Source organism: Diabrotica virgifera, chromosome 2, assembly GCF_917563875.1.
Source record: "Diabrotica virgifera virgifera chromosome 2, PGI_DIABVI_V3a".
Taxonomy (NCBI): Eukaryota; Metazoa; Arthropoda; class Insecta; order Coleoptera; family Chrysomelidae; genus Diabrotica; species Diabrotica virgifera.
The window spans coordinates 59,197,649-59,223,792 of NC_065444.1; the positions used below are offsets into that span (position 1 = coordinate 59,197,649).

The window sequence follows — 26,144 nt, forward strand, 5'->3', positions numbered from 1 at the left end:
TGTGTGTGTGTGTGTGTGTGTGTGTGTGTGTGTGTGTGTGTGTGTGTGTGTGTGTGTGTGTGTGTGTGTGTGTGTGTGTGTGTGTGTGTGTGTGTGTGTGTGTGTGTGTGTGTGTGTGTGTGTGTGTGTGTGTGTGTGTGTGTGTGTGTGTGTGTGTGTGTGTGTGTGTGTGTGTGTGTGTGTGTGTGTGTGTGTGTGTGTGTGTGTGTGTGTGTGTGTGTGTATGCTCCTCAAACAGGTCTGAGTGAGAATGAAAGAAGAGCTCTCTATGACCAATTAGGAGACGTCCTGAGTGATATTCCGTCAGAGGAGAAAGTTATAATAGGATGTGATTTCAATGCACATGTGGGACAAGCCAAGGCAGGATACGAAGCAATACATGGGGGATTAGGCTTTGGAACTAGAAATGAAGCTGGAGATGATATGCTTGAATTAGTAACAGCACTAGATATGGCGATTGCTAACACATTCTTTAAAAAGAGAGAAACTCATCTTATTACGTATAAAAGTGGACAACATCAATCCCAAATAGACTATTTCATGGTAAGGAAAGAAGACATACGTGAATGCAAGGACTGCAAGGTAATAGTTAGAGAGACAGTAAGCCAACAACATAAGCTGCTTGTTCTGGACATCGAAGTAAAAAGTGAAGTTAAACCAAAATATCGGAGAGGACCACAAAAAATCAAGTGGTGGCTGCTAAAAGATGAGAAAGAAGGTCTATTCAGGGAAAGAATAGTAGACAAAATATGTTGGAATATGAAAGGAAGCACTAATACAATTTGGAGAAAGATGGCCAGTAGTATTAGAGAGGCTGCTATTGAAATACTTGGGAAACCGTCAGGAAAAAAGTATGAGGATAAAGAGACTTGGTGGTGGTCAAACGAAGTACAAGAAAAAATAAAAGAGAAGGGAAAATTATATAAAAATTGGCAAGAAACCAGATCCGACACAGATCTTCAAAACTATATGGTCGCGAAAAAGAAAGCGAAAGTAGCAGTAGCAAAAGCCAAAGCAGAAGCGTATTCAAACCTGTATGATCAACTTGATACCAGGGAAGGCGAAACGAAGATATATAAAATAGCCAAACAGAGAGCAAAGAAAGCAAAAGATTTTAATCACATTAGATGTAACCGAGATGAAAATAATAAAATACTAGTTCACGAAAAAGATGTCAAAAAGAGATGGAGAAAGTACTTTGACAGCTTATTAAATAAAGAATTTAACAGACAGCCTGTGGAGTCAACGGAGACAGTAGCAGCAATGGTCACGAATCAAAATATCAAACGAGGAAGTGGCTCAAGCGCTTCAAAAAATAAAGAAAGGAAAAGCGGTAGGACCAGATGATATTCCTGGGGAAGTATGGAGAGCATTGGGAGAGACAGTAACAAGGTGGCTAGCAGAGTTATTTAATAGAATTATAGAAGTAGGACAAATGGAGAAGCAGTATACTACTACCTGTCTACAAAAACAAGGGAGATATACAACAATGTATAAACTACAGGGCTATAAAACTGCTTAGCCACACCATGAAAATATGGGAAAGAGTAATTGATAGACGGATACGTGAAGAGACCGAAATATCCGAGAATCAATTTGGCTTTATGCAGGGCAGATCAACAACAGACGCAATTTTAATTATAAGGCAGTTGATGGAAAAATACAGGAGTAAAGAAACAAACGCTCATATGGTATTCATTGATCTTGAGAAAGCATATGATAGAGTTTCTCGAGAGATTCTGTGGTGGGCACTAAATAAGAAAGAAGTCCCTGGTGAATATGTAAAGATTGTGAGGGATATGTATGAGGGAGTAACGACTAGTGTTAGGACAGGTGTGGGGGAGACTGATAAATTTCATGTGAAAGTAGGATTGCACCAAGGCTCTGTGCTTAGTCCGTATTTATTGTCATTAGTTTTGGACCAGATAACAGCGAAACTACAGGGTAACATTCCATGGTGCTTAATGTATGCTGATGATGTCGTGTTAGTAGGAAATAGTGAAAGAGACTATATTGCGCCAGGCGCAAAATAGACAGGTGTGATTATCCTTGCTTATTATGATTTTATGACCGAGATATATGTACCTTTCAGTAAATTCTACCACTTGATTTTGGATGGTTAGGTGTTTGCTGGGAACTAAATTTGTCATAAATTTGGTCTTACTGGGAACCCAAGGAACAGTCGATACGGTGGACGTCAACCCGCGAACGTGCTCCGAAGAAGGCGAAGATTGTCCTATGGGCCGGAAAGGTGATGGTCACCGTTTCCTAGGATTCACAAAGTGTGATCTATATCAGCTTCCTGAACAAGGGCAAATCGGTAACAGGGCATTACTATGCCGCATTATTGAGCCGATTTGGCGCTGACTTGCAAAAAAACAGCCCCAATTGGGGAAGAAAAAAGTACTCCTCTACCATGACAATGCGCCGGTTCACACCTCCGCCGACGCCATGGCCAAACTGGTCTACTTCGGCTACGAACTACTGTTTTATCCACCGTATTCTCCAGATTTTGCCCTGTACGACTTTTTGTTGTTTCCAAATTTGAGAAAATCACTCGTCGGGCAGAAATTTAAGTCGAAATGAGTTCATCGCCATCATAAAAACCTACTTTGCAGATCTCGAGAAAACGTATTTCTCAGACGGATTAAAGAAGTTGTGAAAACGATATTGAAAAATAAATCGCCACTTTACCTAAATTTTCGTTATTCTTTTGGAGGCTAAGTACTTATCGGACCGCCCTAGTAGGGTTAAATTCATTGTTGTATATTTGATAAAAATGATTATTTTTAGATACGTAACACAAGGAGAAAATATCGCAGACAACGGTGGACTAAAGCAGGCTTTTCGTGCTTACGAAACTTGGTTAACAGAGCATCCCGAAGCAGACGAAACCTTAGCCAATCTAAACCTAACCAGTAGACAATTGTTCTTTCTTAACTTTGCCCAAGTTTGGTGTGGGCAACAGAGGATAGAAGCTGCAAAGAGTCGAATAAAAACGTCTGTTCACGCTCCGGGAGTCTTTAGAGTTATTGGAGCTCTGAGTAATTCAGAAGAGTTTTCCAGAGTATATATGTGTCCCAAAAATAGTCCTATGAACCCTGAGTTTAAATGTATTATATGGTAGTTGTTAGTTAATGCATTAAATTTAAAAAAAATGTATTTAAAGGAAGTGAAAAAATATTATGTCAAAGTGTGTAAAAAATGCCATCATTCGAGCTAATGGTTAATATAGTTCATCCGCTATAACTTTTCCCATGCGTCACGATTCATTTTCAAACAAATTAAGTCAAAACATAAAGTGAAACGAACGTCGATATGTATATACGTTTTGTATACCGTATATACTATATACTACACACAGCGGGGTACGTTTCACTTTATGTTTTGACATAATTTGTTTGAAAATGAATCGTGACGCCTGGGAAAGGTTATAGCGGACGAACAATATAAGATAAAAAGTACTATTTAAGGTCACGTGCGTAAGCATTTTAACAATGTCTAGCTGCATTACAATATACACTCACGGATAAAAATATTGCATATTTTGAAATTAACGTTTGAAATTTTTTTGTGCTGCCCCCAGTGTTTAATAAATAGAATTTCTTTTCCAAATGCGATGTTTTATTGTATCATATAAATGGTATAACAGGATTTAAATTTAATATGGGCAAGGCTATATGGTGGCCAATATAATTTTTAAATTGAATCTCATCAAGGTAAGTATTCACTATTCTACCGACATGGTGCAATAGCACGAATTTGTTACCCAATATGGCTGGCAAATGGTAAAACATAATCTTCTAAAATGTTTTTAATGTACATATCAGCTGTCATTCACCCAATCACCTCCACAATTTCGGTCTCTCCTTTTCAAGAAATACCACTCCATAGCACTATGCCGCCATTACCAAAATTAACACTCTGTATGAGGTTACATTGGGCATACCGTTCACCACATGGAAGCAAGATTTACAAAACTTCGTCTACAGAAGAGTTGGCGATCAGTATGTCAGTTGTAACCTCATACAGAGCGTTAGTTTTGGTGGTGGCGGCATAGTGCTACAAAGCGATATTGCTTTGAAAACATTTTAGAAGATCATGTTTTGCCATTTGAAAGCCATATTTGATATGACATATTGCTGCTAATGCACGTCTTCATGCCGTTAGCATAGTGAGTACTTACCTTGATGAGATTCAATTTAAAAATTATACTGGCCAGTATATAGCTCAGATCAGATTTAAATCCGATTATAGCATTTATATGATACTTTAAAACATCGCATTTGAAAAAGAAATCCTATTCATAAGATACAAGGGGGCTAAGGAAAGCAGCACAAAAAATTTTATTCCACATGCATGCAATATTTTTGTCCGTGAGTATATAATCATGTATGCTTATGCACTATAGTTGTCCTCCGTACAACCCCCAAAACAGAAAAAACCGAAAAAAAAACGGCCACACAAACACATTAAAACTTTCTCGTGGTGTAATATAGCTAAGTCAGCTATTTCTCTTCGGCCATTATGGTTGGGTGATACACCCACGCCATGAAAAAAAAATTAATGCTACAGTTGAGGACAACTATTGGGACCGTGCAAGTTCGGCAAAGCGACACCTATTTCTACTCTCTGCAACTTTTTACGCACTTTTAATTATATTGGCCAATTATATTAGTCCTGGTTACTGGATAATTGTCAAGGCCATAGCCAAAAAAATAATAAGAAGAAAAAAAGATTCAGGTTATGTTATTAAAACGTAAACAATTGTATGTAGTAAATAAAATTAGTTACTAAAATGCAGTACTGCAAGCAAAATACAATTAATTAAATTTACCTTTATATAATAATTGCAGATCACATCAATATTGTGAAGCAACATATAATTTTCTTTTTCAATGACAGTAGATATGAAATGTACGTCAATTTGACAATTTCAATTGACAACATGAATTATTTAAGAAAGTTACATTTCTCCGCTATTCGCGCACGATCGTTTAACGTATCCCTTCGAAGTACTTGCACACCGCGAATGGCGCGAATAGTGTATAAACATACATGATTATTATTATACTACTGATTTTGAGGGGAATACAATCAATTGCCATCTACAGTCACTGCACTCAATTTTTTGTAACATCCTCCTGTTGTATCGCATCTCCTTCCAATTTTTTCTGACACCCTACATTTTTTCTGATTTCTTCAATTTTTTCTGGCACCCTCCAATTTTATCTGATATTTTCCATTTTTTCTGAGTCTTATTTTTTTATATATTTTTTATATTATAACTCGAGAAGGTCTGGATTGATTCAGCTACTTTTGATTTTGAAATATTTGCAGAAGTCTAAGGAAAAAGATCTTTACAATATCCCACCAGATATCACATTTTATTAGTTGTATTTTATTAGTGTGTAAAAACTTTGCTCCTTACTCAAAAATATCTCTATTTTTGACAATATCGAAAATTAATATACAGAAAATAGGTTTATAATTAAAAATAATTTTAAAACATTGTTTACTTCCAATAATAAAACTATTTTTCAACATTTTCTCTGCGATAAAGTTGAAAATTCAAGTTTGTGCATTAGCACGGATTTCACGGGAAACGTAAAAAAGTAAATAGACACTAAGGTAGCCGCAGTTTTAGGACCGGTTTTTCAGTGCTGGGTTAACCCAGATTTTTCGGTCACCGAAATTTTTATGGTTAATCAGTTTTTCAATACTAGGTTATCGCTTAAACCCGTTTAAGTTGACCAAGATTTTAACCGATACTCGCTATCATAGGTGGTTTAACTCCGAATTTTCCGACAGACGTTTATCTATATTTGCTGACAGAAGAGGTTAGTTAAATTATGACTTTTGTGTTATCGTGGGAAATATTGTATTATGTATTATCATATTCTTGATTATATCTTCATCATCAGATGAAGAATCGGAACTTGAATGCATTAATCATTTTTGTAATGTTATGTTATTTGTTATTTATAAAATAGGTTATGAAATTCTATTTTGTTTATTTTTCTGTCAAAAATCTATAGAATTGCACATCTTGGTTTAAAGCACTGAAAAACGATATAAGGGTTAAAATATTGGTTAAAATTTAAACTAGGTTAGCTAACCAAAATTTTAACCGCTCACTGAAAAACCGGGCCTAAGTAACGTAAATCTAAAGGATTGTAATATAACTGTGTGTATGACAATAACATTGTTGTTTTTAGTATTTTAATTACAATTTCATCACATTTTCTCACCTTTTAAACCTTCCTTGGACTTCTACAAATGTTTTAAAATCCAAAATTAACGCTAATTCGATTCAGACATTCTGGAGCTTTTATAAAAAAAGATACAACAAAATAAAACGACATTTATTAAACGTGATTCAATGTTTACATATCGAAACCGTACCGGACACACAGCGTGACTTGTCGCATTAGGATTTTATAAGATTAGATTGTAATGCAGCTAGAAATTGTTAAGATGCTCACGCACATGACAGTAAGGAGTGATTATTTTTTAACTTTTATTGACCATTAGCTCTGATGATGACAATTTTGTCGAAAGCGCTTAGTTAAGAAAATAAATACACACTTTGACATACTATTTTTTCACGTCCTTGATTCATTCAAGTGTGTACAAAATCTATCAGTCTTTCAAATAAAAATGTATTTGCTTACCTGGGACTTCTACTATCTAAACTAATCCTTCGAAGCCTGTCTGCTTCCGTTTCCCGCTCCCTACTATCAAAAGTATGTCTCTTCTCTCTTAAAACATCCACATCCCGTCTCTTATTTCTAATAAAATCTAAATCTTTTAATTCCTCATCCAAGCTCTCCTTCTTATCTATCCTGCCATATGTTTTGTCACGATTCTCCAAAGAATTGTACGGTTTGTCCCGACTGTCCACTAAACTACTAGTTTTCTCTCGACTATCTTGTACATTTTTGGCGTAAGAATCAGTCTGTTTCAAAGGTCTAGTTTTGTTTATAATTAAGCTACTAGGAGGAACCGCCTTTTGAGAGTTTTGTTCGAAAATAGCAGCCCTAGATTTTAAACTATCTTTTATTGCTTTAGGTTTCTCAATAGGTGGAGTAACCGACTCGTTTAAATTTTCCTTTTGTTTGTTAGTTTCTTCCAGCCTTAGAGACAACTTGGAAGTTTCGTCTAGCCGTAAAACCGGCTTAATATTTTCTACATCTTGCTTAGAAGTATCTTCTAATTTTGTAGTTGGTTCCTGAGTATCACTGTCTTCGCTACGCGAACTACGCCGACGACTACGAGGAAGCCGATCCACTTCTGGAACTTTTGTAACCTCGGGAGGGTCTTCCCTGGGTTTGTATATTCGCAGACGTGTTAGGAGGACTTCCTTGTCTTCTTTGAATGATTCTGACCTGGAAATATGAAATATAAGTATGCTAATTAAACTTTGTCAGAAGTTTAAAATAAAAAAATAAATAAAAAGGCGAATCATCATTGGAAACAGGTGTGATCATGGTCTATCAAAGTATTTAGCTAACAAACGTTTGTCTCAAAAAACTCGTATAAGAATGTCTAGAACAGCGGTTCCCAACCGGTGGTACGCGTACCACTGGTGGTACGCGGGAAGATTTCAGGTGGTACGCGTCAAGTGTGTAAATCAAGCGATTAAGCTGGGCTCGACCTCTGTCTGAGAAAGTGCCAGTGCAGTTGTTGTGCTTTCATAATAATCTATGAAGCAGTTTTTGGTGAGCCCTGGGAATTCAATTGGAAATACCAAGAAAGCTAGTTACAGTGTGGTTTTATAGTTGTTAAGTGTGGCACAGAAAATAGTGACAATCCTAATCCTCAATGCGTTGCTTGTTTCGAAACGCTCTCGAACCAAAGCATAAAGCCTTCTATGTTGATACGTCACCAACACACAAAGCACTTTGATGTGGTTGGTAAGCTGATTGAATTGTTTTAAAAGAGAATCTTCTTTTTTTAAGAAAGAAAATAAATGTATGACCAGCTATCTAAATATGATACTAACTTAATAAAGGCATCCTACTTTGTTAGATGTAGAATTGCAAAGGATAGAAATCCACATACTAGGTGAAACCCTTATACTACCGGCCGCTGTAGAAATGGCTTAAACCGTGTTAGGAGAAACGGCAGTTAAAGAAATTTAAAAAATACCATTGTTAATCAACACAGTGAAAAGGCGAAATGCTGATATGTCTTCAAATATTGAAAAACAACTTTGTTTAAAATTTCAAGAATGCACATATTTTGCACCGTAAGTAGACGAAAGCACCGATATAATAAACATACCACAGCTACTTGTATTTTTACGATTTGATTTTTATAAAGAAGTTATAGAAGAGTTTTTGTTCTGCAAACCACTTGAATCATATACCACAGAGGAACTCATATGTCAGGTAAATTGACAGGGCAATAAAGATAATTGCTCCTGAATGTCGAAATACAGATTGTGTCATACAACGAGAAGAATTAGAATTAGAAAAAAATAATTTAGTAGATATTTCTGAAAAAAAAATAGGATCATGGGGCTTCCTTTCTCTTCATGTTCCCATCCCCGGTGTTTGGTGGTACGGTAAAATTTTCAAAATATTTCAGGTGGTACGCAGTTGCTAGAAGGTTGGGAACCCCTGGTCCAGAACATTGATAATCTCCGTTCTTGGGCACTTTCTGAGGATTCTGCGGTCGGTGGCAATGATGGTGTTGTTGTATTTTGTGTTAAGTGACGCATAAAGACATGCTCTGTAGTCGATTACACAGGTTTACAAAAAAAAATTGGACTATTTCACGAAACCATAAGACTAGGGCGTTTTTAGGGTCGCTGATCACGAATCCGGGGTCCGTTGATCTCTATCACGTCAGGTAAAGGTCATTTCAAGGTCAAATCAAGATAAATCGACACAATCGCTCTGAAAAAGTATATTAAGGGGTTTTTGGGGTCGCTGATCACAAAACTGGGGACCGTTGAGCTCTACCACGTAAGGTAAAGGTTATTTTAAGGTCACATCAGTTTTGTGATCAGCGACCCCAAAAAACCCCTAATATACATTTTCAGAGCGATTGTGTCGATTTATCTTGATTTGACCTTGAGCTAGACGTAAGAGAGGTCAGCGGACTCCAGATTCGTGATCAGCGACCCCATAAACCCCCTAATATGCTTTTTCAGAGTGATTGTCGATTTATCTTGAGTTGACCTTGAAACGACCTTTACCTGACGTGATAGAGATCAACGGACCCCGGATTCGTGATCAGCGACCCCATAAACCCCCTGATATACTTTTTCAGAGCGGTTGTGTCAATTTATCTTGATTTGATCTTGAAATGATCTTGAGCTAGACGTGAGAGAGGTCAGCGAACACCAGATTCGTGATCAGCAACCCCAAAACCCCCTAATATACTTTTTCAGAGCGATTGTCGATTTATCTTATTTTGACCTTTACCTGACGTGATAGAGATCAACGGACCCCGGATTCGTGATCAGCGACCCCAAAAACCCTTTAGTCATATGGATTCGTCAAATAGTCCACAATTTATTTTTTTTGTAAACCTGTGTTATTGGCGTTATATAAGTTTGGTAGGTGTGTAATGCAGCATGCGGCCCACAAATTGCGTTATTGTTGGACAGTTTTGTTCGACGAGCAAGTTTGTTCAAACAAAAATGACGCAAAACCGAAATGAGTGGGTTGAAAACTGTCGTTCTTGCTCGCTTGCAATAATGATGCAATAATAAAAACTGTGGAGCAAGAACGCAATTTATGGGCCGCTTAAGAGAGTCCGGCTTGATGTGGCTCCAATCTTTCCAGATAACGCTCTCAGGAGACTAGCTCTTTTCCCGACCTTGTTTAAGGTGTTTTCGATATCAATGTTCCAGTTGAGAATCCTGCTAAATTGAACTCTCAAATAGACCACCGTAGTAGATGATCTAAACGGGTGTCACTACAGATATAGGGAATTCTGTGTGTTAGAGAGAGAGGTATGTGATGTCACAGCTGATATAGGAAAGTATGTGTGTTAGAGAGAGAAACATGGTATCTCTGCTGCTATTGGTCCGATTTAAACGTACGACGGCTCGTTGGAATGGGCGGGAGATAACGAATACAAAAAAACATGGCGGCATAGTGTCAAAAGGGCGCTTTCCGATGTGACGACGTCCGATGGGGCGCGTTCCGATGTGACGGCGTTCTAGCGCTGATCGATCGGTGCGCGATACCAGATGTGCGATCGGTACCTTAATTTTTCGCGGAACGCGAAGCAGATGCGCGGTCGGTACCTTAAGTTTTTCGCGGATCTCGTAGATACGAAGCGCGCGGTAATTTTGGAATTTAAATAAAACAACAACATAATGCAATTTTTTTATTAAAAGAACTTAAAAGGAACACAGCGGCGCAGCGGTGCGCGATACCAGATGTGCGATCGGTACCTTAATTTTTCGCGGAACGCGAAGCAGATGCGCGGTCGGTACCTTAAGTTTTTCGCGGATCTCGTAGATACGAAGCGCGCGGCTGGTAATTGTGGAATTTAAATAAAATAAAAAAACATAATGCAATTTTTTATTAAAAGAACTAAAAAGGAACACAGCACGTCAACGCGTCACGTAAAAACGTCACATCAAAACGTCACGTAGGCTTGTGAAATGTCACGTGAAAACGTCACGTCAAAGCACGTCACGTAAAACGTCACGTCAAAGCACGTGAAAACGTCACGTCAAAGCACGTCACGTAAAACGTCACGTCAAAGCACGTCACGTAAAACGTCACGTCAAAGCACGTAAAAACGTCACGTCAAAACGTCACGTGGGCTCGTGAAATGTCGCGTAGGCCTTATTGTCATGGGGAGCTCAGTCGCAAGAACTTATTGTCACAGCGCGACGTGAGGTAGTAACATCATGTCTTTGAATGAGTATAGACGTAAATTAGCAGAATTTAGAGAAAAACTGACACAGTTAAGAAGTCAGGTTTTATTTTATGAGGATAAAAATAAGGTTATAAAACAAATAGAGAACCTAACACTGGGAAGCAGCATAGACTGGACACCTAAGGAATTTAGCCAGCAGCTGCGACAAGAATATTCAAGTGCTGCGGATTACTTATTTAGGGAAACTCCAACAAGGCGAATTCATCCAATTACTATTAATGATGTTATCGACGCCGGCGCCAACAACGATGAACAAAGAAAGCATGAAAAGTGAAATAGATAATGTTTTTGCAATGACTTGTATAATATTAGCTTCAGTGTTTATTTTAATTATAAAGATTATATTTAAAATTGTTAAGAGAAAATTTGAATCATCATGTAATATAAGACTTGATCAATAAATAAGGCGTTTAAATAAAAAACCCATAACTCTAAAAAATATTTAGTTGAAAATAATGAAAATAAATGTTAGCAGATAATTTACATATCGCATAGGAAATAGCGGTTGAGGGTCTAATCGCATTACTATGCAATTTTCGTTATCATACCCACATTTTGTTATTGAGTTATATTTCTTATCATGTGCATAGAAAATGTTGGAATTTTTAAAACCAATGACAATGATAAAACTGAATATAATTTTGCACACGCACACTTTCTACAACACGTCATAGGGTGGGGCACGCAACCGTATAAATTTCAAAATCCACCTCAGGACGGTCTATTCCATAGTCTATTCCTTACTGTTAGTGTACTGTTGTGGTTCAACTAGTTTTGCAAGGTAAGTGTTCTCTTAATTATTTTTTGTTGAATATTTTTTATTTTTCTTGTTTGATTTTGAATAAAACTTAATGTTTTCTGCTCTGCTATTTATAAAATCTCTTCATTCCAGCTGAGATTTATTATTTCGACATTAAATAATTATCTAATTGTCGACATTTTGAATGACATTTATTTTTTATTTTCTCGTAATTATTCGTTGTTAAAATCTTTTCGGTTTTTCAAGTTTTTGGTTAGCTATTTATAAAATTCCTTCATTCCAGATGAGATTTATTATTTTAGCACCTGATTGTCTACAAGACCTCATGTCAGCATGACAATTATTTTTTATTTTCTCGTAATTATTATTTGTTAAATCTGTTCGGTTTTTTCAAGTTTTTGGTCAGCTATTTATAAAATTCCTTCATTTCAGATGAGATTTATTATTTTAGCACCTGATTGTCTACAAAAAAGACATGCTAGCATAACAATTATTTTTTTATTTTCTCGTAATTATTCGTTGTTAAATCTGTTCGGTTTTTTGGTCAGCTATTTATAAAATTCCTTTATTCCAGATGAGATTTATTATTTTAGCACCTGATTGTCTACAAGACCTCATGCCAGCATGACAATTATTCTTTTTTATTTTCTCGTAATTATTCTTTGTTAAATCTGTTCTGTTTTTCTTTGATTTTTTTAATTAATGTTTTCTACTCTGCTATTTATCCCTTTATTCCAGATGAGAGTTATTATTTCGACATCTGATTGTCTACAAACAAAAAAGACTTACTGTTAGCATGCTGAATGTCAATTATTCGTCATTCTTCGTAATTATTCTTTGTTAAATCTTTTCGGGTTTTGATTTTGAATACAACTCAATGTTTTTTGCTTGGTTATTTATATCACTCCTTCATTTCAGATGGATTTATCAAAAATTAATGCCTCATCTGTCGTAGCGAGGAAACCCGTGAAGAAACTCAAAGAATTACCGATCGACATTCCAGTACCCATTACGGGAGCCAAAATTGTGAAGACAAAGTTTGGGCAAGCTGTTCTGTTAGATTTGGGGGAAGAGGTGGTGTTTCTACCGCCTAGAGTCACAGATACCTACAGCCCCGTCATTGAGGAGTTTTCGAGCGGGAAGTATTCGATAGTTTATCACCGCCTGGTGGACTGCGGCCAACAGTACCAGCCCATGACATCATTTAAAATTATCTAAGCGAAAATACTGAGAGAAAGAGAGGTAAGCAATATGGATATTGTTAAACAATGTAAAAATTTACTGTTATTCATCAAAAGAATCAGAAAGATAGTTTTTGATAAATTCACAGCTAAAGACAAAGAAATTTGGGTGAAACGCTTAACGAAACAAATCAAAACTTGTAATAAAGTAATAAAAAAACGCACTTTGCCTATAGGTACAATTAGAAAACTGCAAACGCATGTAGGACATTTTAAACATTTTAAACAGATTATTTTCAATAGACATGTCGGTATGGGGCTAGACAACAAACTAAAACATAGAGTTAAATGGGAAAATGTAGTTTCCGCGTTTAAAAGTCGAATTAAAACTGGAGTTATAGTTAATTTATGGCATAAGGACTTAGCACATTTCCTAAATGATTGTTATATTATTTTTAAAAATAAAATCAGAAAAATTTTAAAAGCAGATAAAGTTGTTAAAGTTAATGTTTGTTTTTGTGGAGAATTTATTAAAAAATCGGGGGAGGAGGAAATTGTAAATTTTAAATATTTTAATACAAAAAATGCTGTACTAGACGTATCTACCGATACAGAGCGGTGGTTTTTTGAGAATGTTAAAGATAAAATAAATCTTAAATTATCCGAGTTTCAGGAAAGGGACTCCGGTTTTGCATTAAATAGAATTGTATCTTTAGAAGTAAATATTAATCGATATGAAATTGGAAATGGTTCCTCGTATATTAAACTTCCTGAGAGTATTCAAAAAAAGCGTGCTTGTATTAATGTAAAAAATTCTGATCAAGCATGTTTTTATTGGGCAATAGTTAGTGCCCTCTATCCAGCTAAAGCACATAAAGAACTCCCATCCTCATACCCATGGTACAGTACAGTACTAAAAACAGAAGACCTAGAGGCACCAATGCCGTTACATCAAATTTCAAAATTTGAAAAATTAAATAATATATCAGTCAATGTATTTGCTTTAGAATTAATAGAAAATAATGAAAAGTCATTTTTCACAGTATATCCAGCTAGATTAACTAAAACAGTCGTTGCCAAACATGTAAATCTTCTTTTAATTCAGAATCACTATTTTCCTAAATTAAACGATTATGAAGCACCTCCAGTGGATAATGATAATTCAGAAATTAAGTACCACTACTGCCACATTACGGATATGTCTAAATTAGTTGCTGGTCAATTAAATAAAAGAAAGGCCAAATTATTTCTTTGCAATAGATGCTTAAATTATTTTTCAACTGAAGGGAAATTGTCGGAACATGAAAAAATGTGTGCAGATATGAATAATTGTAAAATGTCTTTTCCTAAATATGATGCTGTTAGTTTTAAAAATTATACTTATAAACAAACAACGCCATTTGTCATATATGCAGATTTTGAGTGCATGTTAGAAAAAGTTACAGACCTCCAAACATCCTGTTGTACTAAAAAATATCAAAAACATATTCCGTATAGTGCTGGATACTATGTAAAATGTAGCTATGATGAAAAGTTGTCTTTTTTTAAGAGTTATAGAGGCATTGACTGCATGGAGTGGTTTGCTAATGAATTACCAAATTTAGCTCAAAGTATTCATTCGAAAATTAAGAAAATTATACCAATGCAGGAAAACCCGAGTACCAGTAAAGCCACAAGGTGTCACATATGCGAAAAATGTTTTTCTCCTACAGATATCATTGTTAAAGACCACGACCATTTTACGGGGGAGTTCAGAAATTTCGCCCACCAAGCCTGTAATTTAAATTTCAAAAAATTGTTTGTCGTCCCAGTTATTTTTCACAATATGAGTGGCTACGACAGCCATTTTATAATTTCAGAGTTAAGCAAAAAAGGAGATATTAGTCTACTTCCAGTCAATAAAGAAAAATACATTTCATTTACACTTAACGATGCTGTTACTAATATAAAATTTCGATTTATTGATTCATTAAGATTTTTAGGAGCCTCTTTAGATGAATTGGTCTCAACATTAAATAAAAATGACTTTAAAATTTGCAAGCGAGAATTTAGCAGGTTAAGTGACGATGAATTTAAATTAATAACTAAAAAAGGGGTATTTTGCTATGATTTTATTGATTCTTGGGAAAAATTAAACATTACCGATTTACCTCCAATAGAGGCATTTTATAATAAGCTAAACGATACGAATCTTACAGATGAGAAGTATGCTCATGCTAAAATAGTTTGGGATACCTTTAACATTGAAAATTTAGGTCAATATTCAGATTTGTACTTAAAAACCGATATTGTGCTTTTAGCAGATGTTTTTGAAACTTTCCGCAAAAAATGTTTTATAACTTATGGGTTAGATCCAGCCTGGTACTACACAATGCCCGGTTATTCTTGGGATTGTATGTTGAAATACGTGGGGTGTAACCTCGAGTGTAGCCACCACCTCACAACGCAACACAAAATTCGTTGGAGGTGAGAGCACAGGTGTTGCGGGCTAGCTTTTATACAGTGGAGATGGGGTGGATTCCCAATTTTACTATTTTGTTGTTAAAAGGGCGCCAGACAAATTCATGCCCCAAACACCAATCCAGTGTACCTAAATTCCCGAATTTGCCAAAAGAATCGGAATAATACTACACCTTTGACACTTTAATTGAACACATAATATATTGAACACTTTTTAAATTACACTAAACTAACTACTAAAACTAACCAAACTGAACCAAACAACGACCCCTGATCACTGGGTAAATTACCTAAATATGGGTAGCAACAAAAAAAATATAAACGTATATAAAAAAAAATGCAATTTATAAATCTCGAGACGCAATCGTAGAGCTCTGCGAATGGTAAGGTCGAGTACGCGTAGCGGAAAATAAACAATTGACTATCCGATCAAGAGCCGTGTACATAAGAAATTATAAAAGGAAATACTAATAAATTAAAAAAAAAACAACCTAATGAAGATACCTGAATTCAACAAATAAAATATACAAATAAATTACCGCAACCTAAATTATCAAATTCTACAGATTAAAAAAAAAAGAAGATAAGCAAATTAAATGGTTACAAATCAAAATAATTAAAGTAACTCATCTGAAATCCAGTTATTGAGATCCAAACCCCAAAATAAAAACCACGTGGAAAAACCCTAAAACAAAACAAGCATTAATCCCACTATTAAAATTCACAAGTACCCCTTAAACCCCCGAGGTGAGATGTAATATAGCATAACTTACCCAAAATCGATGGGGTCTTCCAGCGTTCAGAGGATCACGTGTCTTCATTACAACTTCGATAAAGAAACCCGTTTTCTGGCCTCAAACCAAACATTCATTCGTATCTAGAACAATTTACTCGTTGTCACACATAATCGATCACCCAATATGCAAATATCACTTACCAAATCGAAGAAATGACACCACAGCCGTATTTTATCCCAAAAATTGGACTAAACTAGTAATATATCCTTAAAATCAATTTTACTAACTCCAATAATTACTAGTTTATGGAAAAGTCTGATTTATAGATCCCAAATTAATGGATGGATCAGATAAATTCTTATTTTCAAAAAATCAGACGTTTAAAAATTTCGGCGGTGACGTTCAAATCAACAATTTCGATTTTACAAGCTGCTAAGTGACCAACTACGTCACGTTCTTCTTTTAAAAATAGAACTTTGACTTGACAGATTTAAAAGTCTGTCAAAACATAAAACACGAACAAAAATACGATAACCAGAAGCGGTACCATATTGGATACGAAAAGGAAGAATTGTCAACGCTATGTATTCAACTAGAATCAAACAAACGTCAGCTATAGAGTAAATGACCAATTTCAATGACAATATAAAAAAACAAAAAAATACCTACAAATCAAATTTATGAATTTACGCTATTTATATCTAATCAAATGGATGAAATTGTTTTTATTACAACGAATGTTCTAGCTTATAAATACTTTAATCATGTACCTGAGATGATTTAAAGTTAATCAGTAATTTTGACTGTAACAAATCCCCCCTCTACTTCAAGAAATTTACGTAGTAAATTTCTAAAAGAGAAAAAAAAAAACAAATCAGCGCAGCGTCACAGTGCACATCTGATCACAACTACAATCATTCAGCCACGATACCCAGACATACTTCAAGGTTGACCATTCATTCGATTACAGTCATCCTTCTTTTCCGTCAAAGGAAAAGAAAAAAAAATAACAAAAAAAATAATAAACATAACACCACCCGGTGTGTTACACGGGATGATGATGGAAGACATAACGAATGCGAATATACTACTCCTCAGTCGGTCCCGGTTTAAGATCTTTCGCATGCCACACACCTTTGCTATTGCCCTTGTCGTCACATAACTCATAAGTCCACGGTGATATCCGTTTCTTCACACAAAAGGGGCCTATAAATTTAGGGGCTAGTTTATGCGAAAAATATTTTGCAGCGTCAGACTGGGCATAATTCCTCCTCCAGACAAGTTGGTTTGGAAGGTACTCGACATGACGACAACGCAAGTTATATCTATCGCAACTCTTATTCCCAGCAACTTCCAGACGATTCCTAACATCCAAAAACATTTTTCTAAATGACTCATTTCTGGATAGATCCCCGGTCTGAGTTCCATCTTCGTCATTTATCCCAGTGAGAGCAGCATAATCTTGTCCAGACAATTTCATATTCCGACCAAAATTGACAAAGTATGGTGTTAGTTTAGTAGTCTCATGAGTGGATGTTCTAAGAGCACAAGCAATTTTATGTAAGTTCTCATCCGAAGTTCGGTGATTATCTGACACATACATAGCCAACATAGTTTTAAATGTTCGATTTACCCTCTCTGTTGGGTTAGCCCTGGGGTGATAAGCAGCACTGTATTTCACATAACACTTATAAGTCTGCATTAATTTTCCAAACTGGGTGGATCTAAATTGAGGACCGTTGTCACATATTACAATCCTAGGCACTCCAAATATCAAGAAAACTTCATTTTCCACCTTTTTCACCACCGTATCACCTGTAGCTTTCCGCAAGGGAAACAATAGGGTAAACTTACTCAAGTAATCAGTAACATTTAAAATATATATATATGGCCTTGCTTTGACCTTGGTAGTGGACCTACCAAGTCCATCGAGATCATTTCCCAAGGGCGGTTAACCTTAGGATGAGATACCATTTTGTCAGTTGGCTTCTGCTGAGACGGCTTGTAAGCAGCGCAGGTTTTACATCTTCGTACAACATTGGCTATGTCATTCCTCATTTTAGGCCAGTAATACTTTTCAGCCACTCTAGAATAAGTCTTGAACACGCCAGTATGCCCTGATGTAGGAGGTTCATGAGCTGCTAAGATTATGTTAAGCCGATCTTTCTTGGGTACTACCAGCCTCCAATTTTCATCAATGGATGACAACCCAGGATACTCATTGGCCACATGTTTCCACAGCTTACCTCCTTCGACTCTCCAACTGCCAAACTTACTATGACATCCTTGAACCTTCATCAGCATTTTCTGATACCACTTGTCACAATTTGTTTCATCAACTACTTCGGTCTCTATGCAATCGACGATTGGAACAGCTCTGGACAACATATCTGGTACGATATTTTCTTTGCCCTTCCTATGGATTACCTTGAAGTCGTACTGCTGTAGCCTTACAACCCATCGTGCTAATCGTCCAGTCAGATCTTTCAAATTTTGCAGCCAAAGCAAACTATAATGATCGGTTATGACCGTGAACGGTACACCTTCTAAGTAAGGGCGCAATTTTTCAATAGCCCACAATACAGCTAGACATTCACGCTCTGTAGTAGTGTAATTACGCTCTTGGCGAGTTAAGGAACGGCTAATATAAGACACCACTCTATCACCATCTTCATGCGGTTGCACTAGTACTGCTCCAATCCCATAACCTGACGCATCTGTCTGAACCGTAAATGGCTTGGTATAATCTGGGCATGTTAAAACTGGTGCGGCTACCAAACACTCCTTGATCTTTCTAAAAGATCTGCTACACTCTTCGGTCCATAGAAACTTTGCTTTCTTCTTTATCAACGCTGTTATTGGGGCAATAATGGTTGAAAAATCTGGTACAAATCTTCGGTACCACGAAAATGTTCCAACTATACGACGCACTTCGGTAGCGTTATTTGGGGTTGCTATCTCCAACATTGCCCTGACCTTTTCTGGATCTACATGTAACCCATTCCGATCTATAACGTACCCAAGGTATTTCATCTGCGGTCTACAAAACTGACACTTATCAAGGCTGACCGTGATGTTAGCTTCCCTTAATCGCCGAAACACCTCCTCCAATATGGCCAGATGTTGTTCGAAACTTTGACTTACTAGAACCACATCATCAAGATATACAAAGACATGTGGTTCCAGATCATGACCCAACACATTGTCAATAAGTCTCTGCCAGGTAGCAGGGGCATTATGCAAACCAAATGGCATCCTTTTGAACTGAAAAAGCCCACGGTTCGGTACTGTAAATGCCGTAAATTGCTTGGATGTTTCAGCCATTGGCACCTGCCAGTAAGCCGATTTCACATCAAGACTTGACAAATAGTTGGCATTTCGAAGCTTATCCAAAGTATCAGAAACTTGTGGCAATGGGTAACTGTCTCTAACTGTCACTGAGTTTAATTTGCGGTAGTCAACACAAAACCTATAAGAGCCATCTTTCTTCTTGACCAAAAGTATTGGCGAGGACCAAGGGCTGTTAGAAGCTTCAACTATCCCTAACTTCAACATCTCATTAAGCTCCTTATCAATTTGCTCCTGGACAACAGGGTTGACTCTGTAATAGCGTTGTTTAATGGGTTGACTATTCGTGACAATCGTATGCTCTGCCACATTTGTACAACCAAGTTCGTTTCCCATAAGTACCATATTCCTATCAATAACTGACTGTAATCTGCTCTTTTCGAAAGAACTAAGTCGCGTCTGTCCACTCATCTGGTCGATAGAGTTGACTAACACCGGTTTACTAGAAAAACACCACTCCTTCCTACGCAAGTCCGGAACTATACCCATAATACGCCAGAAGTCAGCTCCCAAAATTAACAGGTGCGGTAAGTCTGGAATCACCATAGCCTCAATCAATCTAAATCTACCCCTCAACTTAACAGGCAATTCCACCATGCCGACACTGCGACAACTAACACCATTTGCCACTGTGCAGCTATTTAGGCGATTGTTATCCATGGGCAGACCTAACTCTCTAATCATAGTTAATCCTTTACTCCCCAACACCGTCCTACTTGCTCCAGAATCCAGCAATCCTAAAACAGATTTTCCAAGTATATCAACAGTCAGGTATGGTCTCTCGTCACCAACAGCATTTTCTAAAACAAAATCTAATAGTACTTGTATTTTGTCGATCGAGGTTTCATCATTTCCACTGCTTTTTTCTCGATCAGTCAAAGGCAGTGGAACTAGTTTCCCGAAGGTCGTAGTTTTGAACAATCAGGACATGCCTTAACGGTGTAGCCCTCCTTTTTGCACTTAAAACAACGCGTGATCCTTGGTGCCGTGCAACCAATAGCTCGGTGTCCTGGTTTATTACATCTGTAGCAAACGATATCTTTCGGAGGTCTTGCGTTTTTCACTTCACCACGAACTACACTTGATGTAGTCGACTGATCCTGACAACTATCCACACTAACGCTGCTAGACGAGTCGACCGCTACATAAGCCAAATCTGGTTCTAAAACATTGCCAATTCGTCTGCTAGGTGGAACATAGCTTTCAACGGCTTCCTTCCTGGCTTCTAATTTTTTTCCATATTCACGAAGCTTTGCAATAGAAACAACTTCTAATAACGCCAACTGTGTCTGGTAATATGGTGCAATATTTTTCATTAATATCTTCAATTTGGTCGGTTCATCAATAGGGCAAGTCAATCTCCTAAAATATCCAGCCATCACTGCTAGATAAACTCCAATCGATTCATCAGGTCCTTGAGTGCGTCTACGAATTTCATCAAACAATTTTTCGTTGTAATCATGAGACAAATATTCTTCTTTTAAGAGCTCCACAAATTCATCCCAATTAGCGATCTGGTTTCTATAAGCCAAATAGAATTGATATGCCCTGCCATCAAACAAATCTATGCCAGATTCCAGAAGAGTCTCTTTCGTGACATGTCTCGCCATTCTAAGTTCTTCTACTCTTTCGAGAAACGCGCTTATCGATGTGCCATTCCGGTCACCAGAAAACTTCAAGTTCCATTTTGAGGGAGGTATGCACTGAATTTGAGAAGATGTACATGGAACCCTTGAAGCTATCAGGCTTGATGTATGTGCTGTTACGCCTTCTATATGTAGATTTTCAGTTTGGTCAGCCAGCAAACTCAGATGGACTGGTACACTCATAGTTCTCTCCAATTCTTCGGCTCTTGACTGCAGACGACCCAATAAGTCAAATACTCTTGACAGTAATGCTGGTCTCTCTTCGGTACCTTCCGGTATATGCTCCAGTCTATTCAACACACAATGTAATTTATATGTGAACTTGTTATAATCATTACTAGCTGTAGTGCCAGTAAAGGCAGAAATCATCGGATCGAGCTCATTGAGTTTTAAGTTCACAGCAGACACATCCTCCTCAGTATTAAAAGGATACGGAGGGTAGCTAATGCTGTCTCCACTCTTCTCCAACCTAAGTGCCGCAGTCAGTGCATGGCGCATCTCTTCCACCGTTATAGTAGCACATCCTCTAATCTTCAACTCATACGTGAGTTCATCTTGGCTTAATCGATACACGTTAATTTTACGAGGCATCTTTCACATTCACTTTACTTTCACAATAACACAAACTTCACTTCACCAAATATCCCCAAACGAATATTCTTCCAGGTCTTCAAAAATTGTCCAATATTCCACAAGTGTCAAAGAAGAAGAAGATCTTCAAGATCGCCACCACGTTGGGCGTCAAAAATGCCACCACCTCACAACGCAACACAAAATTCGTTGGAGGTGAGAGCACAGGTGTTGCGGGCTAGCTTTTATACAGTGGAGATGGGGTGGATTCCCAATTTTACTATTTTGTTGTTAAAAGGGCGCCAGACAAATTCATGCCCCAAACACCAATCCAGTGTACCTAAATTCCCGAATTTGCCAAAAGAATCGGAATAATACTACACCTTTGACACTTTAATTGAACACATAATATATTGAACACTTTTTAAATTACACTAAACTAACTACTAAAACTAACCAAACTGAACCAAACAACGACCCCTGATCACTGGGTAAATTACCTAAATATGGGTAGCAACAAAAAAAATATAAACGTATATAAAAAAAAATGCAATTTATAAATCTCGAGACGCAATCGTAGAGCTCTGCGAATGGTAAGGTCGAGTACGCGTAGCGGAAAATAAACAATTGACTATCCGATCAAGAGCCGTGTACATAAGAAATTATAAAAGGAAATACTAATAAATTAAAAAAAAAACAACCTAATGAAGATACCTGAATTCAACAAATAAAATATACAAATAAATTACCGCAACCTAAATTATCAAATTCTACAGATTAAAAAAAAAAAGAAGATAAGCAAATTAAATGGTTACAAATCAAAATAATTAAAGTAACTCATCTGAAATCCAGTTATTGAGATCCAAACCCCAAAATAAAAACCACGTGGAAAAACCCTAAAACAAAACAAGCATTAATCCCACTATTAAAATTCACAAGTACCCCTTAAACCCCCGAGGTGAGATGTAATATAGCATAACTTACCCAAAATCGATGGGGTCTTCCAGCGTTCAGAGGATCACGTGTCTTCATTACAACTTCGATAAAGAAACCCGTTTTCTGGCCTCAAACCAAACATTCATTCGTATCTAGAACAATTTACTCGTTGTCACACATAATCGATCACCCAATATGCAAATATCACTTACCAAATCGAAGAAATGACACCACAGCCGTATTTTATCCCAAAAATTGGACTAAACTAGTAATATATCCTTAAAATCAATTTTACTAACTCCAATAATTACTAGTTTATGGAAAAGTCTGATTTATAGATCCCAAATTAATGGATGGATCAGATAAATTCTTATTTTCAAAAAATCAGACGTTTAAAAATTTCGGCGGTGACGTTCAAATCAACAATTTCGATTTTACAAGCTGCTAAGTGACCAACTACGTCACGTTCTTCTTTTAAAAATAGAACTTTGACTTGACAGATTTAAAAGTCTGTCAAAACATAAAACACGAACAAAAATACGATAACCAGAAGCGGTACCATATTGGATACGAAAAGGAAGAATTGTCAACGCTATGTATTCAACTAGAATCAAACAAACGTCAGCTATAGAGTAAATGACCAATTTCAATGACAATATAAAAAAACAAAAAAATACCTACAAATCAAATTTATGAATTTACGCTATTTATATCTAATCAAATGGATGAAATTGTTTTTATTACAACGAATGTTCTAGCTTATAAATACTTTAATCATGTACCTGAGATGATTTAAAGTTAATCAGTAATTTTGACTGTAACAATTGCGTGACGTTGACATGATACTATTTATGGAGAAAGCAATTCGTGGAGGAATTTCAGTATGTAGCGGTAGAATGTCGGAGGCCAATAATAAGTACATGTCTAATTATGACCCCGCACAGCCCTCAAAATACTTAATGTATTTTGATGTCAATAATTTATATGGGTGGGCTATGGGAGAACCCTTACCCTACGGAGGGTTCGAATGGATGGATGCCAAAGACATTGATGTTATGTCTGTACCTGATGACTCTCCCGTAGGGTACATGTTACAAGTTGACTTGGACTATCCTCGCCAATTACATGATCTGCACTCAGATTTTCCATTCGCTGCCGAACACCGCAAAGCTTTGGGTTCAAATCATACTAAACTAATGACAACACTTTATAATAAAAAAGAATATATCGTTCATTATAGAAATTTAAAACAAATGCTGGCTAATGGGTTAGTTTTAAAAAAGATTCATAAAATTTTGAAATTTAAGCAGTCTGCGTGGCTGCGACCCTACATAGAATTAAATACTCGACTTAGAGCTGCAGCTACGAACGATTTTGGAAGAAATTTATACAAATTGGCCAATAATAGTGTATTTGGAAAGACTATGGAGAATATAAGGAAACATAGAATAGTAAAACTAGTCAGATCATGGAATGGGCGATATGGTGCTAAAAATTTAATTTCTAGTGCCAGGTTTCATAGCAGAAAGATATTTAATGAAAATTTAGTAGCTATAGAACTGATTAAATCAGATCTAGTTTTTAATAAACCCTTATACATTGGCATGACTGTTTTAGATATATCAAAATTATGTATGTACCAATTTCATTACGACTATATGCTTCCAAAATTGGGCGCAGATAAATGTAATTTAATGTATATGGATACCGATAGCTTTATTTATGAACTGTACTGTCATGATGCATATGAGGAAGTAATAAAACAAGATCTATCAAAATTTGATACATCCGATTACGCTGTAGATAATATCTATAATATTCCTCGCGTAAATAAAAAAGTTTTAGGAGTAATGAAAGATGAAAATAAAGGAGAAATTATGACAAAATTTGTGGGATTACGATCAAAAATGTATACTTTTAAAGTTCAATCTGGTCGAATCACTAAAAAAGCAAAAGGGACTAAATATAATATAGTAAAAAATGTTATAAAATTCGATGATTATGTAAACTGTTTAAATGATTTTAAGGAACAAACTGCTACTCAACACTCCATTCGGTCATATAGCCATAACGTCTATAGTATAGAACAAACAAAAATTGCGCTAAGTCCTTATGACGATAAAAGATATTTAATTCCAAATAGTTTTAGAACCCTACCATTGGGACATTACAGTATTTTAGAATAGATTTTTTTTTGTAGATGAATGTTCCATCATTGACCGACCTGTCTATCAAAAAAATCTGTGAAACAACAGTATCAGCATCATATTTCATCGAGCAGTCCCCCTTGCCGTGGACATTAACAAAAATAATATTAAAAAAATTTCCTTTATATAAATGGGAAACGATGATAAGCAGTGCTAAAAATGATCCTATTCCTTCATATAAAGGAATAGAATTTATTGCTTGCTCTAAACACATACCGTCACATTTAAGAAATGTCGTATTAGGAAAGTCAGATTGGGGGAGTATATTTGAAGATGAACACTCCAGTTATTGTGTATGGGCTAATGGATATTATCTTAAGCAGCATCGCCTAAACGTATGTAAATCATGTTTTTTTGCATTCAAAAATGCTCATGAGACCTTAAATAAATTTTTACTGGTGCGTTACGACCATACTCACGAAGTTTATGATGCTGATGATATCGTTGAATGCGTATATCAGCAACCATATTATTGGTGCAATAGTTGCTTTACTCAAGTTTTATTCGATTTAAAAGATTACGAGTCTTGCGTTAATGCATTACATGAAATGCCTAGAAATAACAGGTTTGATGATTCTGAACCAGAAGTCTGAAGTAGGCAGTAATATTGATTCTTTTTTAAGGAACAAACTGCTACTCAACACTCCATTCGGTCATATAGCCATAACGTCTATAGTATAGAACAAACAAAAATTGCGCTAAGTCCTTATGACGATAAAAGATATTTAATTCCAAATAGTTTTAGAACCCTACCATTGGGACATTACAGTATTTTAGAATAGATTTTTATTGCAGAAGAACGTTGAAATGTCTCACAGATGTGTTACACCAGACCTATGGACTCCCGCTAATCTGCAACAAATAGCAGCCAATAAAATTTATTGGGATGTAGTTGATGCTAATACAAAGACATTTACGCTTCCAAGTGGAGAGCAACATCCTCTCCCTCAAGATGTGATTGGTATTGAACGATGGTACAGCAAGCAAGGATGTACCGCGAATTTTAAGATTCCCAAGCAAATACGATTCAGTTTAAACGTAAATTGTATAAGAGAATTAAAACTACAAATTGTGAAGAACTGTGAAAAAGTGATGTCATGCGGGTGTCGAAGATGCGGGGCTCCCTATGGATTCCCCCCAATTTACAAAAAATAGCGAATACAATCCTAAGTAAATTGTCTAAGAGAATTAAAACTACAAATTGCAAATATTTAAAAATTGATTTTTGAGACGAATTATGTTCATAAGCTACTATCTCTCTTTTGTACTAAACGCATAACAATATCCACTTGCTATCTCTCTCTTTCTTGTATATATATTGTAAAATAGTGTGTAATATATATTATGGTAAAATAAAAACTCTAAATTGGTATTTTTTTTATTTATTCAAA

At 36.2% G+C, this 26,144-nt stretch overlaps 2 protein-coding genes across 4 annotated transcripts in view; one reads left to right on the plus strand and one right to left on the minus strand.

Moving 5' to 3' along the window:
* LOC114337711 (neprilysin-4) overlaps positions 1-3,285 on the plus strand; it is an 8,796-nt gene extending 5,511 nt beyond the window's left edge. The window contains exon 2 of the mRNA XM_028288227.2: positions 2,794-3,285. Within this exon, the coding sequence (XP_028144028.2) occupies positions 2,794-3,127 (334 nt within the window). The 3' untranslated portion in view covers positions 3,128-3,285. The remainder of the gene's footprint in view (positions 1-2,793) is intronic.
* LOC114337406 (GTPase-activating protein CdGAPr) overlaps positions 1-26,144 on the minus strand; it is a 697,382-nt gene that overhangs the window by 45,582 nt on the left and 625,656 nt on the right. For all 3 annotated transcript variants that reach the window (XM_028287837.2, XM_028287844.2, XM_028287832.2), the window contains exon 16: positions 6,675-7,388. In XM_028287837.2, the coding sequence (XP_028143638.2) occupies positions 6,675-7,388 (714 nt within the window). The remainder of the gene's footprint in view (positions 1-6,674; positions 7,389-26,144) is intronic.